General features: G+C 41.2%; 1 protein-coding gene across 4 annotated transcripts in view; it reads right to left on the bottom strand.

The window, feature by feature from the left end:
- The window catches only part of LOC138852343 (golgin subfamily A member 6-like protein 25), a 94,920-nt gene that overhangs the window by 5,964 nt on the left and 61,456 nt on the right, over positions 1-27,500 (bottom strand). For 3 of the 4 annotated variants that reach the window (XM_070082338.1, XM_070082340.1, XM_070082339.1), the window contains 2 exons: positions 5,137-5,297; positions 1-3,336 (listed from right to left, as the gene is read on the bottom strand). The exon at positions 1-3,336 is cut by the window's left edge and continues 463 nt beyond it. In XM_070082338.1, the coding sequence (XP_069938439.1) occupies positions 1-3,336; positions 5,137-5,297 (3,497 nt within the window). Of the gene's footprint in view, positions 3,337-5,136; positions 5,298-18,398; positions 18,803-27,500 lie in introns of those variants that run through there. The other variant, XM_070082341.1, reaches the window with a different exon arrangement.

Below are 27,500 nucleotides of genomic sequence, written 5' to 3'. Positions count from 1 at the left end.
TCGTAGAGCTCTTCCTCGCTGTGAGCTCTCAGCTCTGCGAACTTCTCCTCTTGTTGTGGGGAGTCGTCTTCCTCCTCAGGTACGCTGTCCCACTCTGAAGCGTAGTCATCAGAGTCGTACATGTGAGCCCGCTTCTTCTCTTCAAGGTGGCGCCGGTAGTTCTCGTAGGCTTCCGCTTCTTCTCTCATTCTCTCCTCTTCCTGACGCTTCATCTCCTCCAGGCGCAGTTGCTCTTCCACTTGCTCTTCTGCCTGCTTAAACTCTTTCAATCGCTGTTCCTCAATGAAATCTTCCATCAGCCGCAGCGCCATGGCTTTCTCTTGCTCTCTTCTTTCTTCCATCTCTTCTTGCTTCTTCTCTTCTTCCAGTCTTAGCTGTTTTTGCTGTATTCTGTCTTCCTTTAGTCTTTTCTGCGTTTCAAATTCTCTTTCTGCCTTCTCTTTTCTCTGCTTTTCCAAACGCCTTTCCTCTTCCTGTCTTTTCTCTGCTTCTATTCTCTCTTCCTCTTTCCATTTCTTTTCTTTTATCCTTTGCTCCTCTTCATGTCTTCTCTTCTCTTCTTCTTTTCGTATTTCTTCCTTTTTTCTTCTTGCCTCTTCCATCTTTTTTTCTTCTTCTTGCCTCTTCTCTTCTGCTTTTCTCTTTTCGTCTTCTCTTCTCTTTTCTTCTTCTCTTTTCTCTATCTCTCTCCTCTTCTCTTCCTGTCTTCTTTTTTCTTCTCTCATCTTCTCTTCTTTCTGCCTTTCCTCCTCTAATCTCTTTTGTTCCTGTAGTAGTTTCTCTTGATGCATTCTTCTCTTAGCTTCTCTCTCTTTCTCTTCTTCTTTTCGTCTTTCCTCTTCTAGCTGACGTCTCTTTTCTTCCTCCCTCTGTCGTTCTTCCGCCTTCTGTCGTTCTTCTGCCCTCTGTCGTTCTTCCGCCTCCGCCTTCTGTCGTTCTTCTGCCTCCGCCTTCTGTCGTTCTTCTGCCCTCTGCCGTTCTTCTGCCCTCTGTCGTTCTTCTGCCCTCTGCCGTTCTTCCGCCCTCTGCTGTTCTTCTGCCCTCTGTCGTTCTTCTGCCCTCTGCCGTTCTTCCGCTCTCTGCCGTTCTTCTGCCCTCTGGCGTTCTTCCTCCCTCTGTCGTTCTTCCGCCCTCTGCCGTTCTTCCGCCCTCTGCCGTTCTTCCGCCCTCTGCCGTTCTTCCGCCCTCTGCCGCTCTTCCGCCCTCTGCCGTTCTTCCACCTTCTGTTGTTCTTCCGCCCTCTGCCGCTCTTCCGCCCTCTGTCGTTCTTCCGCCCTCTGCCGTTCTTCCGCCCTCTGTCGTTCTTCCGCCCTCTGCCGTTCTTCCGCCCTCTGCCGTTCTTCCGCCCTCTGCCGTTCTTCCGCCCTCTGCCGTTCTTCCGCCTTCTGCCGTTCTTCCGCCCTCTGCCGTTCTTCAAGCAGCTCTGCCTCTTTCTTTTCCTTTTCCAGTTTCCTCTGTTCGTCTATTCGGTTTTGCTCTTCCCTCTGCCTCCTTTCTTCCTGCTCCTTCCTCCTGATTTCATCTTTTTTCTTCATCTCCTCCTTTCGTTTCATTTCCTCCTGTATTCTCAGCTGATCTTTTTTAAACTGCTCTTGCAGTCTCCTCTTTTCCTCTTGTTTGCGTTTCTCTTCCACTCTCTTCCTCTCCTGTATAGCTATCTGTTCGTACTGTTTCCTCTGTTCTTGAGTCAGCGAGACCCTCTCCTCGTCTCGTCTCTTCTGTTCTTCTATTTTTTGCCTCGCTTCTTGTTTTCTCTTCTCCGCTTCAATCAGCACCTGGTCTCTCTTCTTCTCTTCCGCCAGGAGTTTCTTGGAATCCTCAATGGACCTGGTTCTCTCTTCCTCCTCCTCTTCCTGCCTGGTGTCCATCGCCATCTCGCTCTTAGCTCCCTCCCTCGAGTATACAGCGCCATCGGAGTGCCTTTTCTCAGCTATGGAAATCAGCCCCTGGAGCTTGTGTTCCTCCGACTTGAGGCGTCGAGCCCCCGGGGCGTTCTTGTTGCGCACGTCGTCGCTAGACTGACTCTCGTGCTTCCTAATGGCACCCTTTTTTCTCTTCTCCTCTAGTTTTCTCTCTTGCATTCTTCTGATCTGCTCGTCTCGAATTCTATTTTCTTCCCTCAGTTTCTCCTCATCCTCTTTTCGTAAAGCTGGTAAGTCATCTCTCTTTAGGGATGAAGATCCTTTTTCCTTCTTCAAAGTTGGCGACGCTTCTTTCTTTGTCATGGGTGACATTTCCTTCTTAATGGAGGGTGAACGTTCTTTAGTCAAAGTTGTTTGTTCTTTGGTAATCACCGAAGACTGTTGCTTAGTAAACGAGGAAGACTGCTCGTTAGTGACTGAAGAAACTTGCTCCTTGGTGTCAGATAAATATTGTTCCTTGACTTGTGTCGAGGACTGTTGTGTCCTCGTCTGTGTTGAAGCACCTCCTTGAGGTGCTCTCGGCGAGTCTTTCTGAGTCTTAGGCGGTTGTGGGTTAGGTGTTGATTCTCGCCTCTTAGCGATCATCATCATCTCCTCTAGCCGTCGCTTCTCCAAGATGAGCTGCTGTAGCTGTCTTCTCTTTTGTTCCTCTGTTAGGAGTTGTGGATCCTGAATCTCCATGGGCGGTTCTCTTGCTTTCTTTGTGGAAAATGACTTTGGTAACGCGGATAATTGGGACGAAGACTGAGACGTATGAACAGTTTGTTGCTGTGTTTGTGTCTCTTGGCAAGACTGCTGGAACGTATGGAAGGATGACTGACTCATTGACTGCATCTGCTGCCCCTGCTGAGACTGCAAGAGTTGAAGCTTAGCTGACAGTTTCTGGGAATTCAGGGAAGGTTGTTGGTGTTCTTCGCGAGACTGCTGCTGGGGCGGATGATGGAGGTGAGCAGGAGAAAGCACTTGTGGAGGGGAAAACATCGGTATGGGTGTCGAATACGTCGAGGTGGAAAAACTCTGATGCGGAGACGAGAATGATTCTGATGAGGGTGAGAACTGTGGCGGAGTGGCGTACTGGGTAGACGGAGATGACGCTTCTGGGATGGTGTTCTTTCCGAACTGCGGCGGAGACGAGAAGTGTTTGTCGGGAGACTGTGGCAAGACGTGTGGGGAAGTGAACCTGCTTATCGGCGACTGCACTTGTCTGAGAGGAGATGAATACCGCGGTGGTGAGGAGACGGCCTGTGGTAGCTTGGGCTGGTAATGCGGCGGTGACTGTGCCAGAGGAGAGATTGCAGACATGGCCTTCCTTTGAAGCTCCTTTTGGCGCCTTCTTTCATACTCAGCTTGGCGCTCCTCAACAACCTGTTGCTCTAGTTTCTCCTGGTGAACCAAATTTTCCGCCACCAGATGCCTGAAAAAGACGAGTTGATTAGTGGCCACTTCCAAAAATCACTAAATCCAGGTGGGATATTCTATTCAGCACAAGAAGTGGTGAATGCTCAATCCTCCGTCCACCGAGACATCTACGTGATGTAATCCAACCTCAGTCACAGACACCAAAGATCATTATATTGATGATATACAGTACTGACAAGTTGATGAATAAGACAGGTGCAACCCTAGGAATCTTTACTGAAAAAACGTTTCGCCTGCGTTGCAGGCTTCATCAGTCGAATACAGAGATGAATCACACTCCTGGAGACATCAGCACTGAAGGAAGATGAGGTTGACGAAGTGGAAAGGTAATCTGATCTAATCAGTCCATCATCACCCTTGGTGCAAGATGATCAGTCTCTTAGCCTAAAGCAGAAGCAGTTAGCCAGAGGCTTATATACAGGAAGATGTGGTCACAGGTGAGCTGGGCTCACTAGTGGCAGTACGTCATATTTTAAGCAGCTGTTATCAATAGATGCTGAAGACATTCCTGGTACCAAGATGTCATCGTGTTGCAATGTCAGACAAGTATCATTATAAACTGGTATACAATATTTCATCTTACTGTTTATAAGCCTCCGGCCACAAACTTCTGCTTCAGGTTAAGAGACTGACCATCTTACACCTCGTATTCCACCAACAATGATGCCTCCAGGAGTATGAGTCATCTTTGTATTCGACTGATGAAACAGGTTTAACGTTTCGTCCTTAAAGATTCCCAGTGTTGCACATGTGTCTTACCTGGATATCTTCATTGCTGAAGCGTTTCGCCTACACAATAGGCTTCTTCAGGCGAATAAATTTGAAATGCCCAAGTGTTGCACAGGTGGCTTATTCATCAATGGACACCAGAACACAAGCGCTACTCTCGCACCAAGACAAACGCTACTTTCACACCAAGACACGCGCTGCTTTCGCGGAGGCAGAGCAAGTGAAAGGTGAAAGACAAAGAAGAGTGTCAGGAGGCAGAAAAGAGGTGAAAGTATAGGAGTTAATTATGAATCTTGAGAGGTGTAAAAATGGGTCAAGAGAAAAACTGATTAGAGTGACAGTAAATGATAGGGAGTGTGTAAGATGAGGTGTGTAGATGTGTGTGGTACGAGTGAAGGTGAGGGAGTAGGTAAGGGAGAGACGATAACTGTGTGTGGTGCTAGGAGGGTAGGTGAAGGAGAAAAGGTAACAGATTGGTGGAATGATAAAGACTGAAGAAACAGTTTCGGGACTGACAGTTAGGTGGGATGTAATTAACCAAAGAAAAGTTAAACTAGGGAGAGAACTTTCAAAAAATGAACGCTGCCGCCTCGTCAGTTAATATTAATGGAATGATAAAGAGTCTTAGAGATATACAGTAAGAGGGAAAAACAGAAACAACTAAAATCTTTATTAAAAACAGAGCCCGTAAGTACCTCCCTCCTCCTATTATTGGTATTCGGTACCGAGAAGTTGATAAGTAACATACATATGTAACACCTGCGTATTTTTATTGCGGTGCTGGCAGTAAAGATACCCTAGTGAGACACATGTGTCTTATTTACCTCACGTTTATATGGCCACCAATCTTATTCAAATGTTTCTCTCGCCAGTGCACAAAAACAATCCAAGAATATCTTGTTTACCTTCGAATAAAAGAGGAATGGATATATATATATATATATATATATATATATATATATATATATATATATATATATATATATATATATATATATATATATATATATATATAGATAGATAGATAGAAAGACAGACACACACACACTACGAAGGGTGGACATACTGAGAGTCGACCTTCCTGATGGTCAGTTCGACACGGTTTCCGGCGGCCTTGATCAGATCGTAGGCATCGAAGTGGCAGAGAGAGCGAGCGTCGTGACCCTCGATCATCACCAGTGTGTCCCCGACGCTGAGGTGCTGTCCAGCCAGTGTCCCGGGCGTCACCTGCCGGAGCAAGTATACTCTCAGTACTCAGTCTTCATCACCGCTTTTTAAAATCACAGTAAGTACAAATACAACACAGAGTTTTCAGCCACAAAAATTTGATTTCTTTTGTTGATAGAACCATGAAACTTTATTAATTTTACAAGATCGATATGAGGACTCGGTGTTTGATAAAGGGACATTGCCGAAAACGCTAAATCGGTACCTGAATATTTATTTGTTTGCTTATATATATATATATATATATATATATATATATATATATATATATATATATATATATATATATATATATATATATATATATATATATTCAACACGTCGGTCGTCTCCCACCGAGGCAGGGTGACCCAAAAAAGAAAGAAAATCCCCAAAAAGAAAATACTTTCATCATCATTCAACACTTTCACCACACTCACACATTATCACTGATTTTGCAGAGGTGCTCAGAATACAACAGTTTAGAAGCATATACGTATAAAGATACACAACATATCCCTCCAAACTGCCAATATCCCAAACCCCTCCTTTAAAGTGCAGGCATTGTACTTCCCATTTCCAGGACTCAAGTCATATATATATATATATATATATATATATATATATATATATATATATATATATATATATATATATATATATATATATATATATATATATATATATATATATATATATAAAAGCAAGCAAGAAAAAGATGATATCTAAATCTGCAATATAACCAAAGTAAAAAGAAGAGTATTATTATGTAGAGCACTTTCGTCATCTCTCACATCATAAAGGAACAGTAAAAATAAAACATCAACAGAGGTCTCATACAGCAGAGATGTGAGCTCACTTGTATAGTCAGTGAGTTGTTTGTCACCTCACTTAGTCAGGTTCAGAGTGACATGTCAGGCAAGGGCTTTCTCAACTCTTTTTCTAATCTTGGTTGAAATATTTCACACCGTATCAAACAATATCCCGCCGCGTAGCACAATACTGTTCAATACAATATCACACTAAGTGATGTAATACAATATCCCACCATACAGCGCAATACCCCACTGTGAAATACTAAACAGTATCACAACATAAAATACCATAGTATACCATACTATAAATTATTAAATCTATACAATACCACAACAAGCAATCACCATACAATACAACACAACACCACAACATCTGATGCCTCAATATACCACAACATATAGTACTACAATATACCACACCACACAATGCCATACCACACAATATCACAACATACAATACCCCGATATATCACACCATACAATACCACAACACACAATACCACAATATACCACACCATACAATACCATACCACACAATACCACATCACACAATACAACACCCTCACCTTACAAAGCCACTAACAACAACACAACACCTGAAAAGAAAAACAAATCTTAACCCTATCTTATTGTATGTCAAATCCTTAACACGAAACAAGATGCACCCAATAAGCGAGATCTAAAGCTCTCGAGTCACACGGTGAGGGACCGGGTCCGATTCCCAGCCAGGGCGTGTTTCTTTATACCTGTTGTCTATGTTCACCCATGTTCACCTATGTTCCTACGAAGGGAGGCACTAGTCAATGAAATTACAAATATCGAACTTAAGCTGAAGGAATCTTACTGAAGACAAGAATCACAGGAAGAACTAAAAGCCATAAAGGAAATTGAAAAAAAAATACTTCTTCTCTTATGCCAAATCTAAGGGAAAATCAACATCCAGTATTGGGCCCCTGCTTAGGCGGGATGGGACATACACAGATGACAGCCAAGAAATGAGTGAGATACTAAAGTCCCAATATGACTCAGTGTTCAGCGAGCCACTGCCCAGACTAAGGGTCGACAATCCAAATGAATTCTTTATGAACGAAACCCAAAATCTGGTCATCCCCAAAATCTCGGATATTATCCTAACTCCACAAGACTTTGAAGAGGCAATTAATGACATGCCCATGCACTCTGCCCCAGGCCCAGACTCGTGGAACTCCGTGTTCATCAAGAACTGCAAGAAGTCCCTATCGCGTGCCTTCAACATTTTATGTAGAGGGAGCATGGACACGGGGGTCATCCCACACACACTAAAAACAACAGACATAGCCCCACTCCACAAAGGTGGCAGTAAAGCAATTGCAAAGAACTACAGACCGATAGCACTAACATCCCATATCATAAAAATCTTTGAAAGTCTGGTTCTAAGAAGCAAGATAGCCAACCATCTAGATACCCATCAATTACACAACCCAAGGCAGCACGGGTTTAGAGCAGGTTGCTCCTGCCTGTCCCGGCTACTGGACCACTATGACAAGGTCCTGGATGCTGTAGAGGATAAACGAAATACAGATGTAGTATACACAGACTTTGCAAATGCTTTCGACAAGTGTGACCATGGTGTAATAGCACACAAAATGCGGGATAAAGGAATAACGGGAAAAGTTGGTAGATGGATCTACCATTTCCTGACAAATAGAACACAAAAAGTAATAGTAAACAGAGTAAAGTCCCAGGCAGCCACGGCAAAAAACTCTGTTTCACAAGGCACAGTAATCGCTCCCATTCTATTCCTCATCCTCATTTCTGACATAGACAGAGATGCAAGCCATAGCTTAGTGTCTTCCTTTGCAGATGACACCCGGATCACCATGGCAGTGACTTCCATCGAAGTCACCGCGAGACGCCAAGCGGATACCAACCAAATCTTCGAATGGGCCACTCAATATGAAGTTCAACGAGGAGAAATTTCAACTACTCAGATATGGAAAACTTGAAGAAATTAAAAATGTGTCAGGGTATACCACAGATTCTAACCATGCAATAGAGCGGAAAAGTAATGTGAGGGACCTGGGAGTGATAATGTCAGAGGATCTCACCTTCAAAGACCACAGCAATGTATCTACCTCATTCGCTAGGAAAATGATAGGATGGATAAGGAGAACCTTCAAAACTTGGGACGCCAAGCCCATGATGATTCTCTTCAAATCACTTGTGCTCTCTAGGCTGGAATACCGCTGTACACTTACGACTCCCTTCAAGGCTGGCGACATTGCAGACCTGGAGAGTGTACAAAGAACTTTCACGGCACACATAAGTGCGATAAGGCACCTAAACTACTGGAAACGGTTGAAGGTCCTTGATCTGTATTCCCTCGAACGCAGGCGAGAGAGATACATGATAATATACACTTGGAAGGTCCTGGAGGGATTGGTACCAAACCTGCACACGAAAATCCCTCCATATGAAAGCAAAAGACTCGGCAGGAGATGCAACATTCCCCCGATGAAAAGCAGGGGTGCCACGAGTACACTGAGAGACAACACAATAAGTGTCTGGGGCCCAAGACTGTTCAATTGCCTCCCAGCATACATAAGAGGGATTACCAATAGACCCCTGGCTGTCTTCAAGAAGGCACTGGACAGGCATCTAAAGTCAGTACCTGACCAACCGGGCTGTGGTTCGTACGTCAGCTTGCGTGCGGCCAGCAGTAACAGCCTGGTTGATCAGACCCTGATCCACCATGAGGCCTGGCCTCAGACCGGGCCGCGGGGGCGTTAACCCCTGAAACCCTCTCCAAGTAAACTCCAGGTAATCAGTAAATGGGTACCTGGGTGTTAGTCGACTGGTGTAGGTTGCATCCTGGGACATTGACCTAATTTGCCTGAAATGCTCAGCATAACAAGCGGCTTTCTGTGTAGTAGTATGTCATTGATGTCAGTTAGGTCTGTATACCTTGTACATGTACTTGTAGTAAATAAATTTATTATTATTATTATTATTATTATTATTATTATTATTATTATTATTATTATTATTATTATTATTATTATTATTATTATTATTATTATTATTATTATAAACAGCAAAGACGAGCCATCAATAACGAGTGAAACAGGACAACAAGAAGCCGTGGACTTGTCCAGACCTCTACCTCCTCTTCCTCAAGACTCGAGAACAACGTCACTAATAGGGACACAGTTCTTCCCAATGCTGAAGCTCATTTGTTATTATTATTATTATTATTATTTTATTATTATTATTATTATTATTATTATTATTATTATTATTATTATTATTATTATTATTATTATTATTATTGTTATTATTATTTACAAATAACAATAATAATATTATTATTACTATTATTGTTAGAGGTAGTAATAGCAGCATAAATAGAAGCAGAAATAGTAGTAGCAGTAGTAGTGTAAGTACTAGTGTCGGATGTGATAATAGTATAAGTATTAATAGAACAGTACTTAGTAATAATTAATAGTAGCAGAGAATGTAGAGTTAGTAGTAATAGTAGTAGTAGTATTTGTATAAGCAGTAGTAGTAGTAGAACTAGTAGTAGAAACAGTAGTAGCAGTACTAGTACTACTACTATTACTACTAGTAGTACTACTGCTACTAGTAGTAGTAATATTCGAAGCAGTAGCAGTAGTATTCGAAGAAGCAACAGTAGTAAGAACATAAGAAAGAAAGAACACCGCAACAGGCCTACTGGCCCATGCGAGGCAGGTCCAATCCTCCCACCGGCTTAAGCCAATGCCTTGACCTAGTCAGGTCAGTCACATTCATTTAAGGGAGGAGCATGGCATCCGACCTAGTAGCACAAGCTAGTCAGGTCCAATTCACACCCAATAGAAGTAGAAGCAATAGTAACAGTAACAGTAGTAACAGAAATAGTAGTAGCAACGGTAGTAGTAACAGCAGTAGTAGGAACAGTAGTAGTAGTAGCAGCAGTAGTATCAGAAGCATTGGCAGTAGTAGGAACAATAGTAGCAGTAGCATTAATAACAGCAGCAGTAGTAGTAGTAGTAGCAGTAGTAGTAGTAGTAGTAGTAGTAGTAGTAGTAGTAGTAGTAGTAGTAGTAGTAGTAGTAGTGATGGTGGTGGTGGTAGTAGTAGTAGTGTTGTTAGAAATAGTAGTAGTAACAGTAGAATAACAGTTAGGAATGGGATGATTCAAAAATGTTCACCAATACCGATACTTTCCTATATTTTTTTTTATTTTTATGATTGCTCAACAGGTAATAACCCAGGACGATAAATATTAAGTAACTTAATTTCTCTGAGATGCCAATGTCAATATTATCAAGGTTTGTTTTACGTGCCTCATCCGCGGCACTAACATTGAAGAATCTATTTTTATACCGTGGATCAAGAAATGTGCTGAGTATCGTGTTGTAATCATCGATGCGACTCTCGAACCAAGTTAACATTGACTCTTTGAGAGCTGATAGTGTGTTAACCAAGCTTGAGCATCCTGCATCACTCAAAGCTTCAAATATTGTACTTGACGGGGTATTAAGACCAGACAATTTCTTTCACTAAGACGTATAACTGTTTTGTGAAATATTTAAAAACAATAACTTGGCAATAAGATTCTATTTACTTCCAGCAAATGATGGAAGGTGTGTGTATGTTATCTAACCAATACACTGCATTTCCCTTTTTGTGTGTTCACAAATGCGATCTAACATTAAGTGCTACTCCAGAGGGTAGGTATATTCTTGAGTGAGGTTGTGCTTTGGTAATTCATTTTCTTCTTGAGGAGCCTCTAGTGTACTGCAGGCTAGAGGAGAGTGACTAAAGTGGCTAGCTGTGATGTCTGCTTCAAAATACAATCATGGATAACCAGTTGAAGTGTATATAGAAAGAATGGCAATGTGTTGTATTCTGTCCCGTCAGTTTCTTTAATAACATTCATTGGTACCATTATCTAATGCTGTCAAATTAATTTTTAGAAGCTCTATTTGTTGCTTTCATGTATTTCTTCTTGAATAATCTCGATATATATATATATATATATATATATATATATATATATATATATATATATATATATATATATATATATATATATATATATATATATATATATATATATATATATATATATATATATATATATATATATATATATATATATATATATATATATATATATATATATATATATATACGGTACATTGGTCAGGGGCCCGGCTGTGAATCTCTGAAGGGGCCAGCCCTAGACGTTTCATTTTGATTTTTTTCGATTGACTTTTTTTTTTTTGGTAATTTCAACCATTTTTAGTTTATTTAGAAAATAATTATGCAAAATTCATTTAGACTTGGGGCCTCAGCCTGCCCCCAGGGGCTCCAAAGCAGTCTTGTTCCGTCTTGCAAAATTTCTCTTGGAGGTCCTGTACGCAGTATACGTGATGCATGCATTTGTTTCTACACTTGCGTATGTCAATGTACCTTTGTATATGTGTGTGGGAATGTATGTATGTGTGTATGTATTGTTGTAAGTACGCATGTCTATATGTATGCATGATGTATATATGTTTACATTTATGTATGTCAACTTTTTGCATGTGTATGAATTTACATGTATTGTATATATGCATTTACGTATGCTTGTATGCAATACTTAAATCTGTGTATTTGTGCATGCAGATTGTATGTATGTACGCAAAATATATGTATGTATGTATACATGTATTTATGCATACATGTATACGTGTATTCACATGTATATGTATACACGTGCATATAATGTATGTTCATATCACCAATTCTGCTGTAATATCACCACCACCACTATCCTCATTACTCGTTACTGTCACCACCACAACCACCATCATGTCCCTGTGTATATATGTGAATTAATAACCAATAACAATATGAGTCACTCACTCGACGATACGTGAAATTGTGATGCCGATCAAAAGAGGATCTTTAAGGCAATCTCGTGGAAATAATTTTTTGGAATGATATATATATATATAAAACTGGGCACAGAGCACCTGCATATGTCACTTGTTCCACGAACCTTCACTTAGTAGTAGTTGACCAGGGTGTGAAATTTGAAGCCGATTGCTTAATGCGTTCTAAGGTTACAAACGAACACTTTTGATGGTATGAGGAAATAGCAGCTAACAGATGGACGACTCTGGCATCACGACGTAAAAGTTGGAAGATAAAAAAAAGGAAAAATTCAGACAAGAATTTAAGAGTTCCCCTTTAGGGTTATGTAAATATCCTTTTTTTTTAGCCTAATATAATCTAATACCACATTTCTGTCGCTAAGAATTTAAAATTGATTCAGTATATTTCGAAAGCTAACTTTATTTCTCGTGATTTTTTTTCTTCTCGAAAAGACATTATTTTTGTAATTTTTTTTTTGTGACTGTTTCCCTTTTAACCGAACAACACAACTAACTGGGGTTGACTATCATCACAGCCTGGTTGATCAGGCTCTGATCCACCAGGAGGCCTGGTCACAGACCGGGGGCGTTGACCCCCGGAACTCTCTCCAGGTAAACTGGACACATTCTGTCATCTCTGTCCATATAAATAAAGCTAATAATAAAAAAACAAAATAAGTCTCACAAAAACTTAGAAGCGTTACGATTTGGAAGTAAAGGCGACGTACTTTCCTTGTAGTAAATTTATTACGACGGGGAAGAGCTGACATAAGACTCATGATAGTATACAAGATAATACATGTTTCGCATTTTCTCCTGTAAATGCAAGTCAACAGAAAACTGCCTTTGGTAACAGGTAGCGAGAATTAAAGTTCTCGGCGCTCTAGTAACATGTGACTGACTCAAGAAACTGATGCCGCTCTGGCAACACTTGCTGGACTGGCAAGAGGGTTGGTGTGGTTGTGGCAACATGTGGTGACTAAAATAGAGAGATTCCTCCTCCCACGGCTGGTCACCTACACTACTACTGTCCTGGCCTGGCCCACTCTAACACCACTACCCACACAAGAGCCCCCACCGTCACATACACTGTCTTCATACCCATATAACTTGCATGACCACACACACTAACTCTTTACCCACACAACCTCCCTACCTTCACACATATGATCAAGGTAATATTTATAATGGGATTCAGGGAAGCCAGAGCATAATTTGCAGGAAGGGTAGGCATGTAGACGCTCGTTTAAACTGTGATGTCCGAGTACTTCTGGCAAAACAGCTATTGAATAAATAATGTTATAGATGTTTCCTCTTTCAGGTAGACCACAACAATGTATCTACCGCATCTGCTAGGATAATGAGAGCCTTCCAAACTAGAGAGGCCAAGCCCATGATGATTCTCTTCAAATCGCTTGTTCTCTCTAGGCTGGAATACTGCTGTACACTAACTGTCCTCTTCAAGGCAGGCGAAATTGCTAACCTGGAGAGTGTACAAAGAACTTTCACGGCACACATAAGTACGATAAAGCACTAAATTACTGGGAATGATTGAAGGCCCTTGATTTGTACTCCCTGGAACGCAGGCGAGAGGTACATGATAATATACACTTGGAAAATCCTAGAGGGATGAGTACCAAACTTGCACACGAAAATCACTCCATATGAAAGCAAAAGACTCGGCAGGAGATGCAACATTTCCCCAATGAAAAGCAGGGGCGCCACGAGTACATTGAGAGACAACACAATAAGTGTCAGGGGCCCAAGACTGTTCAACTGCCTCCCAGCATACATAAGAGGGATTACCAATAGACCCCTGGCTGTCTTCAAGCAGGCACTGGACAGGCACCTAAAGTCAGTACCTGACCAGCTGGGCTATGGTTCGTATGTCAGTTTGCATGCGGCCAGCAGTAACAGCCTGGTTGATCAGACCCTGATCCACCACGAGGCCTGGTCTCAGACCGAGTTGCGGGGACGCTGATCCCCGAAATCCTCTCCAGGTAAACTCCAGGTATAAATGGTGGAATATGGCCGGTGTGGTAGAAAAATAGAAATTCTGCAGCCAAGAGTACACATGTAATATATCTCCGTTCAGACTTCTTCATGGTGATGATGATGGGATTTTGATCCAAAGAATCGAAGCTACCCTCCAGTTCCTCGGATCATGTCTGATTGCGTCCCATTCCCCAGATACTGTATGACCCCTACGTGTTTAGCGCTTCTCCCATGAATATAGTAAGACGAATCAGCACTGTCAGGGATACAGGTTTAGTGTAAGCTTCACCATTACCAACATTAACAGCGCTGTTATCCTAGATATAACGACACTTACAACTGTTGTAACGGAAACAGTAACAATGAAAAGTACCGATGTATGATTCTCCTGGGTTTATTGTATTTTATATTAATAAACATTTAATAAACAATGATAATTATGGATGTGGAGAGTAATGATCATTAATAATAAAGAGGTAAAAGACACAATACAATGTGCAAAACAAGGTTTAATTGGAACTACAAAAGTTTTAATAAAAGCTTGTTCTGGATACTGTGTTGCCATACCCACAACATTGACTGTGGTTGTACTACTGATAATTCGAACACAGAATAGCAACTACACTACTACGAACATATATAGTCTAATATAAAGACCAGAGGAATATAAGACTGAAGTAGCACGGCAGTAGGCCCACTGGTCCATGCTAGGCAGGTCTAACTCACACCCATCCACATCCCCTCATTACAGTGGAGGTATACAACACAGACAAGATGAAGAAATTGATACATGTGTAACACCTGGGTATCTTCAGTTGAAGACGTCTCGCTAACCAGTGGTTTCATCAATTCAATGCAGCGCTGATATGCTAAGACAGTAGATGAAGTAATCACTCTCTCAGCCTGTAAGCCGGTGTTCAGTACTTTCATCAAGACAAAGGTGCTGAACACCTGCTTCCAAGTTGAGGGACTGCTTACTTCATCTTTCACTCTCTTTGTATATAGTTCTGTAAGCTAGGGGACTGATTACCTCATCTTCCACTGTCTTCTGCAAACAGTTCTGCAAGGCTGAGGGACAGATTACATCATCTACTGCCTTCACTTATCATTTCTGTACTGAAGTGATAAAACAACTGGTTGGCGAAACGTCTTCAAATAAAGATACCCAGGTGTTGCTCATGTGCCTAATTCCACACCCACTCATGAATTCGTCCAACTTATATTTAAAGTTAACCAAAGTTCTCGCCCTACTAACGCTGCCTGGGAGTTCATTCCTCTCATCTACAACTTTCTTGCCAAAACAGAACTTGATGTATCTTCTAAATTTGTCTAATATGAATCGATTGCTGAGAGTCCTGTCTTGGTTCAATATTTTCAGCATGTTATTTATATTACCTTTATGTATTTCTGTTTTTTTATTTGTGCATTTCAGTCAAATTTTCCCTCATTTTGCGTCTTTCCAGAGAGCACAACTTCGGTGCCTTCAGCCCGTCTTCGTAGGTAAGGTCTGATACATGGGATCAACTTCTTCAACTTGTGCATTTATGTCCATTATTTAATAGGGAGACCAGAACTGACCAGCATAATCTAAGTGAAACCTTAGCAAATATAGCATATAAACCTGAAGTATAACCTTAGTGTATATATATATATATATATATATATATATATATATATATATATATATATATATATATATATATATATATATATAAAATGTGCCGAATAGGTAAAACTTGCGATTTTGGCTTAAATAGCAACGCTCTTCTTGCCGAATAAGGAAAGGGAAAATTTGTGTGTGCAATAATTTCGCAAAAATCATTCTGAACCTAACGAAAAAAAATATATTTCATTATGTTTGTTTATTATTAAATTATTGTAAACTTACCTAAAATATATTTAGTTGGATTAGGCTAAATTAAATTGTGCTTGTTATAAAAAGGTTAGGTAGGTTTTCTAAGGTTCTTTTGGTACAAAATTATTAATTTTTACATTAACATAAATGAAAAAATATATATTTAAACGCATAAGAGAAAATTTTAGAGAGCCAGGAGGAAGGCGAAAGTCCACTCTGCGCTATTCTGAGAAAAACTTTCCCTCACTCCTTCAGTTACAGCCTTGCAACATTGCATAGCTCCTGATGACGCACTGAGAAGCGTGAAAGTACTTGAGCTAAAGATTTCCACCCCCCCCCCGTGGCTTGTCTTGCATAGTTAAGATCGCCTGTCTGCGACTGTTTGCATATATATATATATATATATATATATATATATATATATATATATATATATATATATATATATATATATATATACATATATATATATATATATATATATATATATATATATATATATATATATATATATATATATATATATATATATATATATATATATATATATATATATATATATATATATATATATATATATATATATATATATATATATATGTATGTATATATATATATATATATATATATATATATATATATATATATATATATATATATATATATATATATATGTATATATATATATATATATATATATATATAGTTTTTAAACTGCAACATTAACACCCATATATATATATATATATATATATATATATATATATATATATATATATATATATATATATATATATATATATATATATATATATATATATATATATATATATATATATATATATATATATTCAGATTGATTTTCCTCTGATTATGGCAAAAACAAGTTTTCATTTTGCTAATTTGGCAAAGAACACCCTTGTGGGAATTATTAAGTTTTGTTATGACTATATTGGCAACTAGGCGTATGACTGGCTCACCCGAGACCAGATATTATTCAGTGGTAGAATTTCATGAACATCACGAGCAGACGGGCTATTCAAAATATCAGCAGCTTCCTCCTGCACGCTGTCATGTAGTGAGTGCATGTTCACAGTGAATGGGTTATAAATGAATTTTGTGTCTTCTGCTTTTAAGTCTGGGAAGTAAGACCTATTTTTGTTACACAGTGAAGACAAGTGAGACTGAATAAGTGTCACAGAGATTTTCAATCCGATTGTGTCCTGCCATCTAGAGAAAAAAATCAGCCATATCTTCTCAGAGATTAAACTCTAGCAACTATATTTATTAGTGAGAGCAACCATACCAGTACGGAAAAGTAGTGCCTTGAAGTGCCACATGAAAATCTTGACACAATTCACAGCACTGGACTTATGACTACAATATCAAGAACCTAAGCTCCTGTGACAGTGTCTTGGATGCCAGTGTGTTTGTTATATTAAGATACACCTCTTTCATTGTCTGAACTCCTGAGTCAGTGCCGAGCATATCCAGTGTGTCGACGCACGGACCACTGACATTTCTTTTTTTACAATAAGAATATATTTTGATGTACTTATGTGTATGTATGGCACTGAAACACCTCTCTCAATATTTGGAAATTAACGTTTATCCATAAAATACTGAATATAAATAATTTTAAAATAAATTATAATGACTCAGTAACGTATCCTCCTGAAAATATAATAATAATAATAATAATAATAATAATAATAATAATAATAATAATAATAATAATAATAATATCTTTATTTACTACAAGTACATGTACAAGGTATACAGTCCTAGCTGACATCAATGACATACTACTATATAGAAAGCCCCTTGTTATGCATTTCGGACAAATTAGGTCAGTTTTGTCCCAGGATGCGACCCACACCAGTCCACTAACACCCAGGTACCCATTTTAAACTGATGGGTGATCATTATTATTATTATAATCAAAAAGAAGCGCTAAGCCACAAGGGGTATACAGCAACTGATGGGTGAACAGGGACAGGGACAGCAGGTGTCTTACGGAAACACGTCCCTAATGTTTTCCAGCTGTACCGGTGGAGATTCGAACCCCGGACCTCAGTGTGTGAACTGACTGTGCTAGCGATTGAGTCTTAGATTAATTAGCATCATGCTTAATTAAATATACTATGATCTTTAACATATTTTCAAGGCTCAAGTTGTGTTTGTTGTCATTATACTGGATACTAAAGAAATTCTACCTTGACACCATAAAAAAAACCGCTAGTATTACACCCATCGCACTATGTACGTAGAGACGTAATGACCTTATAAGAGGTGTGAGGACGAACACGTATTGTACATAACAAGCTTTTATAGGCTACGTCTCGCTCAGAATTGAGCTTAATCAAGTCCTAAATAGGCTTTTTTTTTAACATATCATTATATAGCTATGGAGAAGCGGTAAACCCACAGGGGTCATTCAATGCTCGGAGAATAAGAGGTAATCGATTTAAATGAAGGCAAGAAAGAGATGTTCCAATTTTTTGTTTCAAAAGTGTTCTTCAAATGGCCAAGCCGACCTGTTTTCCTCTACCTTGTTTCAGGGTGACGCGAGGAACGCAGCCATCACTGCTGTTACCATATATTCTTCTGTGGTGGACGAACCTTCAGTATTTCTTGTTATTCCTGACCTACTGGTTGAGAGTGACCCGGGGAAAGACTGTGCTCAGGCCTCACACACCGGATAATCACTTATTTAGCTGCACGATTAGCAAGTAAGAGTTGCCGTGGGATGTATCTCACAGCAAATGGTGCTCCTGGATAAACCTGCCATCATCAACACAGCATCAGCACGACCATACACTGCCCACATGAAAGGGCGCCACAGTATCGCCCACCATATACAGGTATGCGGATGCAGTTTCTTTACACAAGTATAGCATTCAGATATTCCTAAAGGTGAGAGGAAGAATAAGGTGGGAGCACTGCACCGTCGGCAGCCTCCCGACAACTAAAAGCAGAGACTGGCACTGCACTGGCATATCTTACAAGGTTGTCTCCCGCTACACATTACCTTCCTCGCTCCCTCTTGCCACATACATTCTGCTCTCACTGTGGTGTAAGTTCCATCACAATACTATTGTTATTATTATGCACACGAAGAGCTAAACTCGTGTCGGCCATTCACCACAAAGAGCGGTTTTCAGGATCGACCATCTGTCCGTTAACTGCGATAGACACAATACCAAAGAATAATAAAAGCTTTGACACTGTAAGTGCAGTCATTATTCTGGAGTTCTGACGCTGTTTCTGATCTCCTGACGAGTGAGTCTCATCATGTAGGTTAAGCACTGTTACCTCTGATATTGCTAGTTTCCCTTCTGTTTGTTTTGAGGCTTCAAGTCTCAGTAACGTTGCTTCCACATTGTTAGTTTGATATAGATTCCTGTTTTACGTTTTATATGACTGCTGGTTATTAAGATGCTGGTACCCAAATTACTTGTTGGACCACATAATGTCGATTTCGAAATTTGCGAATCCTATAATGTTGACTTTGAAGCTTTTGAACCACATAATTAGGTATCCCTTAACGGGGACCTGAGGCTGCCTGAATTTTTGTCCTTCCCCAACTTTTCGTTTTTATTTTGCTCATAACTCGAGAATTCCTCGTCCAATCAGCTTCAAAATTTCAACGCTTGTGCATGATCACCGACGACAGATTACTGAAACAACCGACATGTGTAGATGTCTTGTGACTTAACAGTCGTTGAACTCATTCCCAGTATCCTGGAGCGGTTCGGATAACTTCTAAAACCTTCAATGGCGGAGCTTCAAACGTTCAAAAATGGTGCCTCCTAATTCGGCGACGGTGGAGAGTGAAATTCAAATATGCAGATGCTGATTTGGTCATTTTTATGTGTAAAATAGCGAGACCTTTTTATTCCAGTTAAAACATTTTAAATAAATTTCAGTTTATATCTTCTGAACGACTTCATTATTTAATGGCTGATACATATTAGGTTCAGGATAGCACAATGGTTTTGTTTACGTGCAGTCAAATTTGTTGATGTAATTAAATGGTTAAAAATCCTGGAACCTTGGAATCCGCGCCTAACTAGAGAACATATCTTCTGATCGGTTTTAAATTTTCACCATTGATGTGGTTTCCTGAACTCAAGGTTACTGCTGTTATTGGGTGCATAAAATCCAATTTGCAGTTTTTTTAAAGTGTCAATAATATAAGAATGCTTCTTCAGATCGTCTTAAGAATATTAATTATTAGGTATTCTGTAAGGATGATACTCCATAAGTTTAGTGAGACCAAGTGCAAATTTAAAATTGTTACTAAAACAGTTAAAAATCGTGGAATCGTTTCAATCAGATCGATTGCTGAAAAATATTTTTCCTGATGGCAATATTAAAGAAAATGAAACCACAAGAAATTAATAAACAAAACACACGAGGAGAGTGGCACTGAGGGAATGTATCATTACATCAAGGATATGTATTATCCACAAGTCGATGAATAAGACACACTTGCAACACCTGGATATATTTATTGATAAGACGTTTCACCTGTGCAGCAAGCTTTATCAGTATAATACCGAGGCACGATGACAAATTTTATATGCTGGAGCAAGAGGAGAGAGAGGCGGCAGTTGAAAACATCGTCACATGTGGATGGGAACCACTAGTGGAAGTGAGTCATGTCCACAAGTCCAGATGTTAGCAGTTGGGTTGAAGTCATCTACAGTCCATGGTGTTGCTGTGTCACACAAGTATCATTATATCAAAGGTATACAACACGGACACGTTAATGAATGTGATATATGTGCAACACCTAAATACTTTTATCTTAAAGAATACAAAGGCACAATACCATGACTGGAACAATACATAAATAACCCGCACGTAGGAGACCGAAACTTATGACTACGTTACGGTCCGACTTGAACCATTACCTATCTAAATGGTCGCTAATATGCGGAGGCCTCTTATATTTTATTTCAACTATAACATAAGCACTAATGTTAGAAATGAGATAAAGTTTTTCTGGCTCGTCTCCCGCTTTTTCTCTGCTGTTGTGTCCTTGTCAAGCTTACAACAAGTTTTCCATCACTGCCTCCATCATCCACATTTCTAGCCTCACAAGTGGATCTCAGTTTTCTCGGCCTATTTCTCTGTTTACGAAATCTTCCTTGATTAACAGCTGTGCTTCGAGCATATGCACGCTTCTTCCTGCTTCTGGTATGATGTCAACCATTTCTTTAATTGTTCTCTTCATATTCCTGACTTGGTCTCCTACTATTTGGTGTGGGTTATAATCACTGCTGCTACTACCTACCACTACTTCTACGACTATTGCTACTGCCTTACGTAGGTCCCCAGTGTTGATTGTGCCCAGTATGTTGTCACATGACTTATTTCTATTTATCCCTCGCTTATCTTCAAAACACTGATACCTAATTACCAGGGCAACTCCTCCCCCTCTCCTTGTCTCCTCATTACTTGATATCGTGTCGGGAATCTGACATCATTTTCAATTAGTTGTTCTTTCTGTTATAGTAATGATGTCTGGGGTTACTTCTGCTATCTGTTCTTCAATTCATCGTTCTTGTGTATGTGTGTGTGTTCACGGGTGTGGTAGCACGGGTCGATTCACAACTCCTGGCCCCTCCTCTTTGTTGGTCAATACTAGGCCCACTGTCTCTCTGCTCTAAGAGCCTTATCGTACCTCTTCTTATAGCTATGTATGGATCTTGCCTCCACTACATCACTTCCTGACAGCTCTAGTGCTGAACAAATACTTCGTGACATCCCTGTGACTAATCTGTGCTTTCAATTTCCAGTTTTGGCCCCTTATTCCTGTGTCCCATCTCTGAAGCATTCGTCCCTGTCCAAAATGTCAATTCCTCTCAGCATTTTATACGTCGTTATCATGTCTCCCGTGCGTGTGCGTGTGTTTGGACTTAAAAACTCACATATTCCCTATTTCCTCCCAGTATGCATCAAGTCAGATAGTTGCACTAAGCCTCACCGTTGAGCCAGTGTTGTCTTCAGTAACAACATGGCTGTCTCCGCCCTTGCCTGAACATTTGAATTAGTCCGCCTGAGTCACATCCTTGGCGTCATAAACAACAATCATTTGCCTTTACTCTCTCTTCGCTGGCGAAAAGTTTTCGATTCGGGGAACCTGCTAAATGTTTAACCATCGTCCTCAGTGAAATGTGAATGGAGAATGAACGGAGCATTACTATATATGTATATTGCATTTATGTTATATATAATGGTAAATATCCTAAGAGGAGAATGTTTTATTTAGATTAACCAGGAGGGTTAGTAACCCAGGATAACCCAAGAAAACCACAGTGGCTTATTTCCATTGTAATTCTCTGTTCCTCTTACCTTGGATGCCACCCAAAACAATCACCTAACATACAGGTACTTACTTACTGCTAGATACCAGGGGACAAAAGGTGTCAGAAAACATGCCCAACGTTTCCACTCTTCCCAGAATCGAACCCCGATCCTTCAGTTGTGAACCGAAAGCGTTACTGCCTTAGCAACCAACATCCTTTACTAAACAATTTGCTAAGACACCCCTCGTATGATTACAATTTTTTCTCATCCTTCCCGACACACACACACACACACACACACACACACACACACACACACACACACACACACACACACACACACACACACACACACACACACAACACACACACAAACACACACACACACACACACACACACACACACACACACACACACACACACACACACACACACACACACACAACACACACACCCACACACACACAAACACACACATATCCAGACTTACACATACACTCCCCCCCCTCTCACCACCAACATCTCACTTCTTCCCCTGATCCCTCCCCTCCCTCGTTCACCCTCCCCTCCCCCGTTCACCCTCCCCCTCCCCACCCCTCCCCACCCCTCCCCACCCCTCTCCCACATAGCCACAGTTCCTCCACTACCTCCCCCCACACTCTGACATACACACTACTAACCTAACATACAGAACTAATAGGTTCCCACTCTGAGGCAATCAGGATAAAACAAAAATGGGTTGTCAGAGAGCAACAAGAAAAACCAAGGGACAGGAGAAGGAAGCTGCAAAGGAAGATTGGGCAGCAGAGCTCATAAAAAGAGATCACGAACGAGAAAAGAAACTAAAAGAACTTAGCATGAGAATGGAAGAGAGGATAGATATGGAAAGCAGGAAGTGGGAGGTGCATGTCAAAGCAGCAGAGGCTAGGATACAGAGTTTAGAAGAGGAACTGAAAAATCTGAAACAGCCTAAAGAACTAAAGAACATTTTGGGATTGACAACAGAGACTGCTACCTCAGCCACAAATAAGGGGACTGTAGGGAAAGAAGGGGCACAACTGCATGGGGAAGCTATATCAGAGGAGACTGTAGTAAATGAAAGAGCTAAGCTTTATGTGGAGGCCCTAACAGACAACAACAGAGCCCAAGGAAAGCCGAGAAGGGAAAATGACAGGCCACTGAGCCCAAGTACATTAGCCAGTGAAACTGAAGAAAGGAAAGCTGCAGTGCAGGAAACCAAATTAAATGAGGGGATACACAGGGATACGCAGTGGGAGAATGAAAGGGTGAGGTCAGTCTTTGTGTATGAGCTCCAGGAAGTTGAAGGGGAAACATATGAAGCAAGAAAACAAGGGGGGGAAAAAAGCAATTGAAAGCATCATGAAAGCAATAGGAGAAGACGACATGACCCAGCTGGGAAATTTTTGGAGAATAGGGGGTTTTGTAAAAAAAAGAACCCGGCCTGTGAAAGTGACCTTCAAGGCAGAAGCGACTCGGACCAGGATCCTGCAGGAGAAAGCACGATTAAGGGACATGCCGGCATACAGGAAGGTGTATCTCGATCGCGACAGAACACAAGAAGAAAGGCAGAAACTGGGAGAGATGGTACAAAGGCGAAAGGAGGAAAGAGAGGGGATGGAGAAGACAGACAGGAGATCCCAGACCCAGGAAGATCAAATACATCCTCCCTCACAACTTCCTATAGAAGCCTCCCAACCAGGTCAACCCCAGTGCAACCAAACACTCTAAATCAAAACACCCATGCCACATCCAATGCCCCCACCCACTACATTACAAACTCCACCCCCACAGCAACAACCCATAGTTCCTTACCAGGTCTCCCACTTCCCCAACCCCAATATACCTCCCAGACCACAGTCTTAGAAAAGAAGTTGAAGGTGTGGTATACAAATGCAGATGGAATAACAAACAAGTATGAGGAGTGGCACAAAAGAATTAAAGAGACATCCCCAGACATAATAGCACTCACAGAAACAAAACTCACCAGAATAATAACAGATTCAATCTTTCCATCCGGATACCAAATCCTCAGGAAAGACAGAGGGAGGAGAGGGGGAGGAGGAGTTGCACTGCTCATTAAAAACCAGTGGGATTTTGAGAAAATGGAAGGAATGGATGGCATGGGCGAAAGGGACTACTTAGTAGGAACAATCCAGTCTGAGGGACATAAGGTGATAATTGCAGTAATGTACAACCCACCACAGAACTGCAGGAGGCCAAGAGAAAAATACAATGAGAGCAACAGAGCAATGATCGACACACTAGCCGAGGTGGCCAGGAGAGCACACATGGGGGGAGCAAAGTTACTAGTTATGGGTGATTTCAATCACAAGGAGATTGACTGGGAAAACCTGGAGCCCCATGGGGGTCCCGAAACATGGAGAGCCAAGATGATGGATGTGGTACTGGAAAACCTTATACATCAACATGTTAGAGACACTACCAGAGAGAGAGGAGAGGATGAACCAGCAAGGCTGGACCTTGTATTCACCATGAGTAGCTCGGACATCGAGGGTATCATGTATGAAAGGCCCCTGGGAGCTAGTGATCATGTGGTTCTGTGCTTCGACTACATAGTTGAGCTCCAAGTGGAGAGAGTAGCAGGAATAGGCTGGGAAAAACCGAACTACGAAAGGAGGAATTACTCAGGCATGAGGAACTTCCTTCAAGACATTCAGTGGGAGAGGGAGCTGACAGGAAAACCAGTACAAGAAATGATGGACTATGTAGCAACAAAATGCAAGGAGGGAGAGGAGAGGTTTGTTCCCAAGGGAAACAAAAATAATGGGAAGAACAGAACGAGTCCTTGGTTCACCCAAAGGTGTAGGGAGGCAAAAACTAGGTGTACTAGAGAATGGAAAAGGTACAGAAGACAGAGAACTCAGGAAAATAAAGAAATCAGCCGAAGAGCCAGAAACGAATATGCACAGATAAGAAGGGAGGCTCAGAGACAATATGAAAATGACATAGCATCAAAAGTAAAGACTGACCCGAAGCTGTTGTACAGCCACATCAGGAGGAAAACAACAGTCAAGGACCAGGTAATCAGACTGAGGAAGGGTGATGGGGAATTCACAAGAAACGACCAAGAGGTATGTCAGGAGCTCAACACAAGATTTAAAGAGGTATTTACAGTGGAAAGCAGTAGGACTCCAGGAAATCAGAACAGGGGGGCACACCAGCAAGTGCTGGATGAGGTACATATAACCAAGGAGGAGGTGAAGAAGCTGCTATGCGAACTTGACACCTCAAAGGCGGTGGGACCAGACAACATCTCTCCATGGGTCCTTAAAGAGGGAGCAGAGATATTGTGTGAGCCATTAACAAAGATCTTCAACACATCATTTGAAACTGGGCAACTCCCTGAGGTATGGAAAATGGCAAATGTAGTCCCAATTTTTAAAAAGGGAGACAGACATGAGGCACTAAACTACAGCCCTGTATCACTAACGTGTATAGTATGCAAGGTCATGGAGAAGATCATCAGGAGAGTGGTGGGGCACCTGGAAAGAAACAAGTGTATAATTGACAACCAGCATGGTTTCAGGGAAGGAAAATCCTGTGTCACAAACTTACTAGAGTTTTATGACAAGGTGACAGAAGTAAGACAAGAGAGAGAGGGGTGGATCGACTGCATATTTTTGGACTGCAAGAAGGCCTTCGACACAGTTCCTCACAAGAGGTTACTGCAAAAGCTAGAGGATCAGGCACACATAACAGGAAAGGCACTGCAATGGATCAGAGAATACCTGACAGGGAGGCAACAACGAGTCATGGTACGCGACGAGGTGTCAGAGTGGGCGCCTGTGACAAGCGGGGTTCCACAGGGGTCAGTCCTAGGATCTGTGCTGTTCTTGGTATATGTGAACGACATAACGGAAGGGATAGACTCAGAAGTGTTCTTGTTTGCAGATGATGCGAAGTTAATGAGAAGAATCAAATCGGATGAGGATCAGGCAGGACTACAAAGAGACCTGGACAGGCTACAAGCCTGGTCCAGCAACTGGCTCCTTGAATTTAACCCTGCCAAATGCAAAGTCATGAAGATTGGGGAAGGGCAAAGAAGACCGCAGACACAATATAGTTTAGATGGCCAAAGACTGCAAACCTCACTCAAAGAAAAAGATCTGGGGGTGAGCATAACACCGAGCATATCTCCTGAGGCGCACATCAATCAGATAACTGCTGCAGCATACGGGCGCCTGGCAAACCTACGGATAGCGTTCCGATACCTCAGTAAGGATTCGTTTAAGACTCTGTATACCATTTACGTCAGGCCCATACTGGAGTATGCAGCACCAGTTTGGAATCCACACCTAGTCAAGCACGTCAAGAAATTAGAGAAAGTGCAAAGGTTTGCAACAAGACTAGTCCCAGAGCTACGGGGATTGTCATACGAAGAAAGGTTGAGGGAAATCGGCCTGACGACACTGGAGGACAGAAGGGTCAGGGGAGACATGATAACGACATATAAAATACTGCGCGGAATAGACAAGGTGGACAAAGACGGGATGTTCCAGAGAAGGGACACAGACACAATAGGTCACAATTGGAAGTTGAAGACTCAGATGAATCAAAGGGATGTTAGGAAGTATTTCTTCAGTCATAGAGTAGTCAGGCCGTGGAATAGCCTAGAAAGTGACGTAGTGGAGGCGGGAACCATACATAGTTTTAAGGCGAGGTATGATAGAGCTCATGGGGCAGGGAGAGAGAGGACCTAGTAGCAATCAGCGAAGAGGCGGGGCCAGGAGCTGTGACTCGACCCCTGCAACCACAAATAGGTGAGTACAAATAGGTGAGTACACAACATACACACACACACACACACACACATACACACACACACACACACATACACACACACACACACACATACACACACACATACACACACACACACATACACACACACACATACACACACACATACACACACACACACACACACACACACACACACACACACACATACACACACACACACACACATACATACACACACACACACACACACACACACACACACACACACACACACACACACACACACACACACACACATACACAGTTTTAAGACGAGGTTTGATAAAGTTCATGGAGCGGGGAGAGAGAGGGCCCAGTAGCAACCGGTGAAGAGGCGGGGCCAGGAGCTAAGACTCGACCCCTGCAACCACAAATAGGTGAGCAAATAGGTGAGTACACGACATGATGGAAGGGTTAGACTCAGAAGTGTCCCTGTTTGCAGATGATGTGAAGTTAATGAGGAGAATTAAATCTGATGAGGACCAGGCAGGACTTCAAAGAGACCTGGACA

This window comes from Cherax quadricarinatus, chromosome 7 (assembly GCF_038502225.1).
Source record: "Cherax quadricarinatus isolate ZL_2023a chromosome 7, ASM3850222v1, whole genome shotgun sequence".
NCBI lineage: Eukaryota > Metazoa > Arthropoda > Malacostraca > Decapoda > Parastacidae > Cherax > Cherax quadricarinatus.
This window is presented reverse-complemented; position numbering and strand designations above follow the sequence as displayed.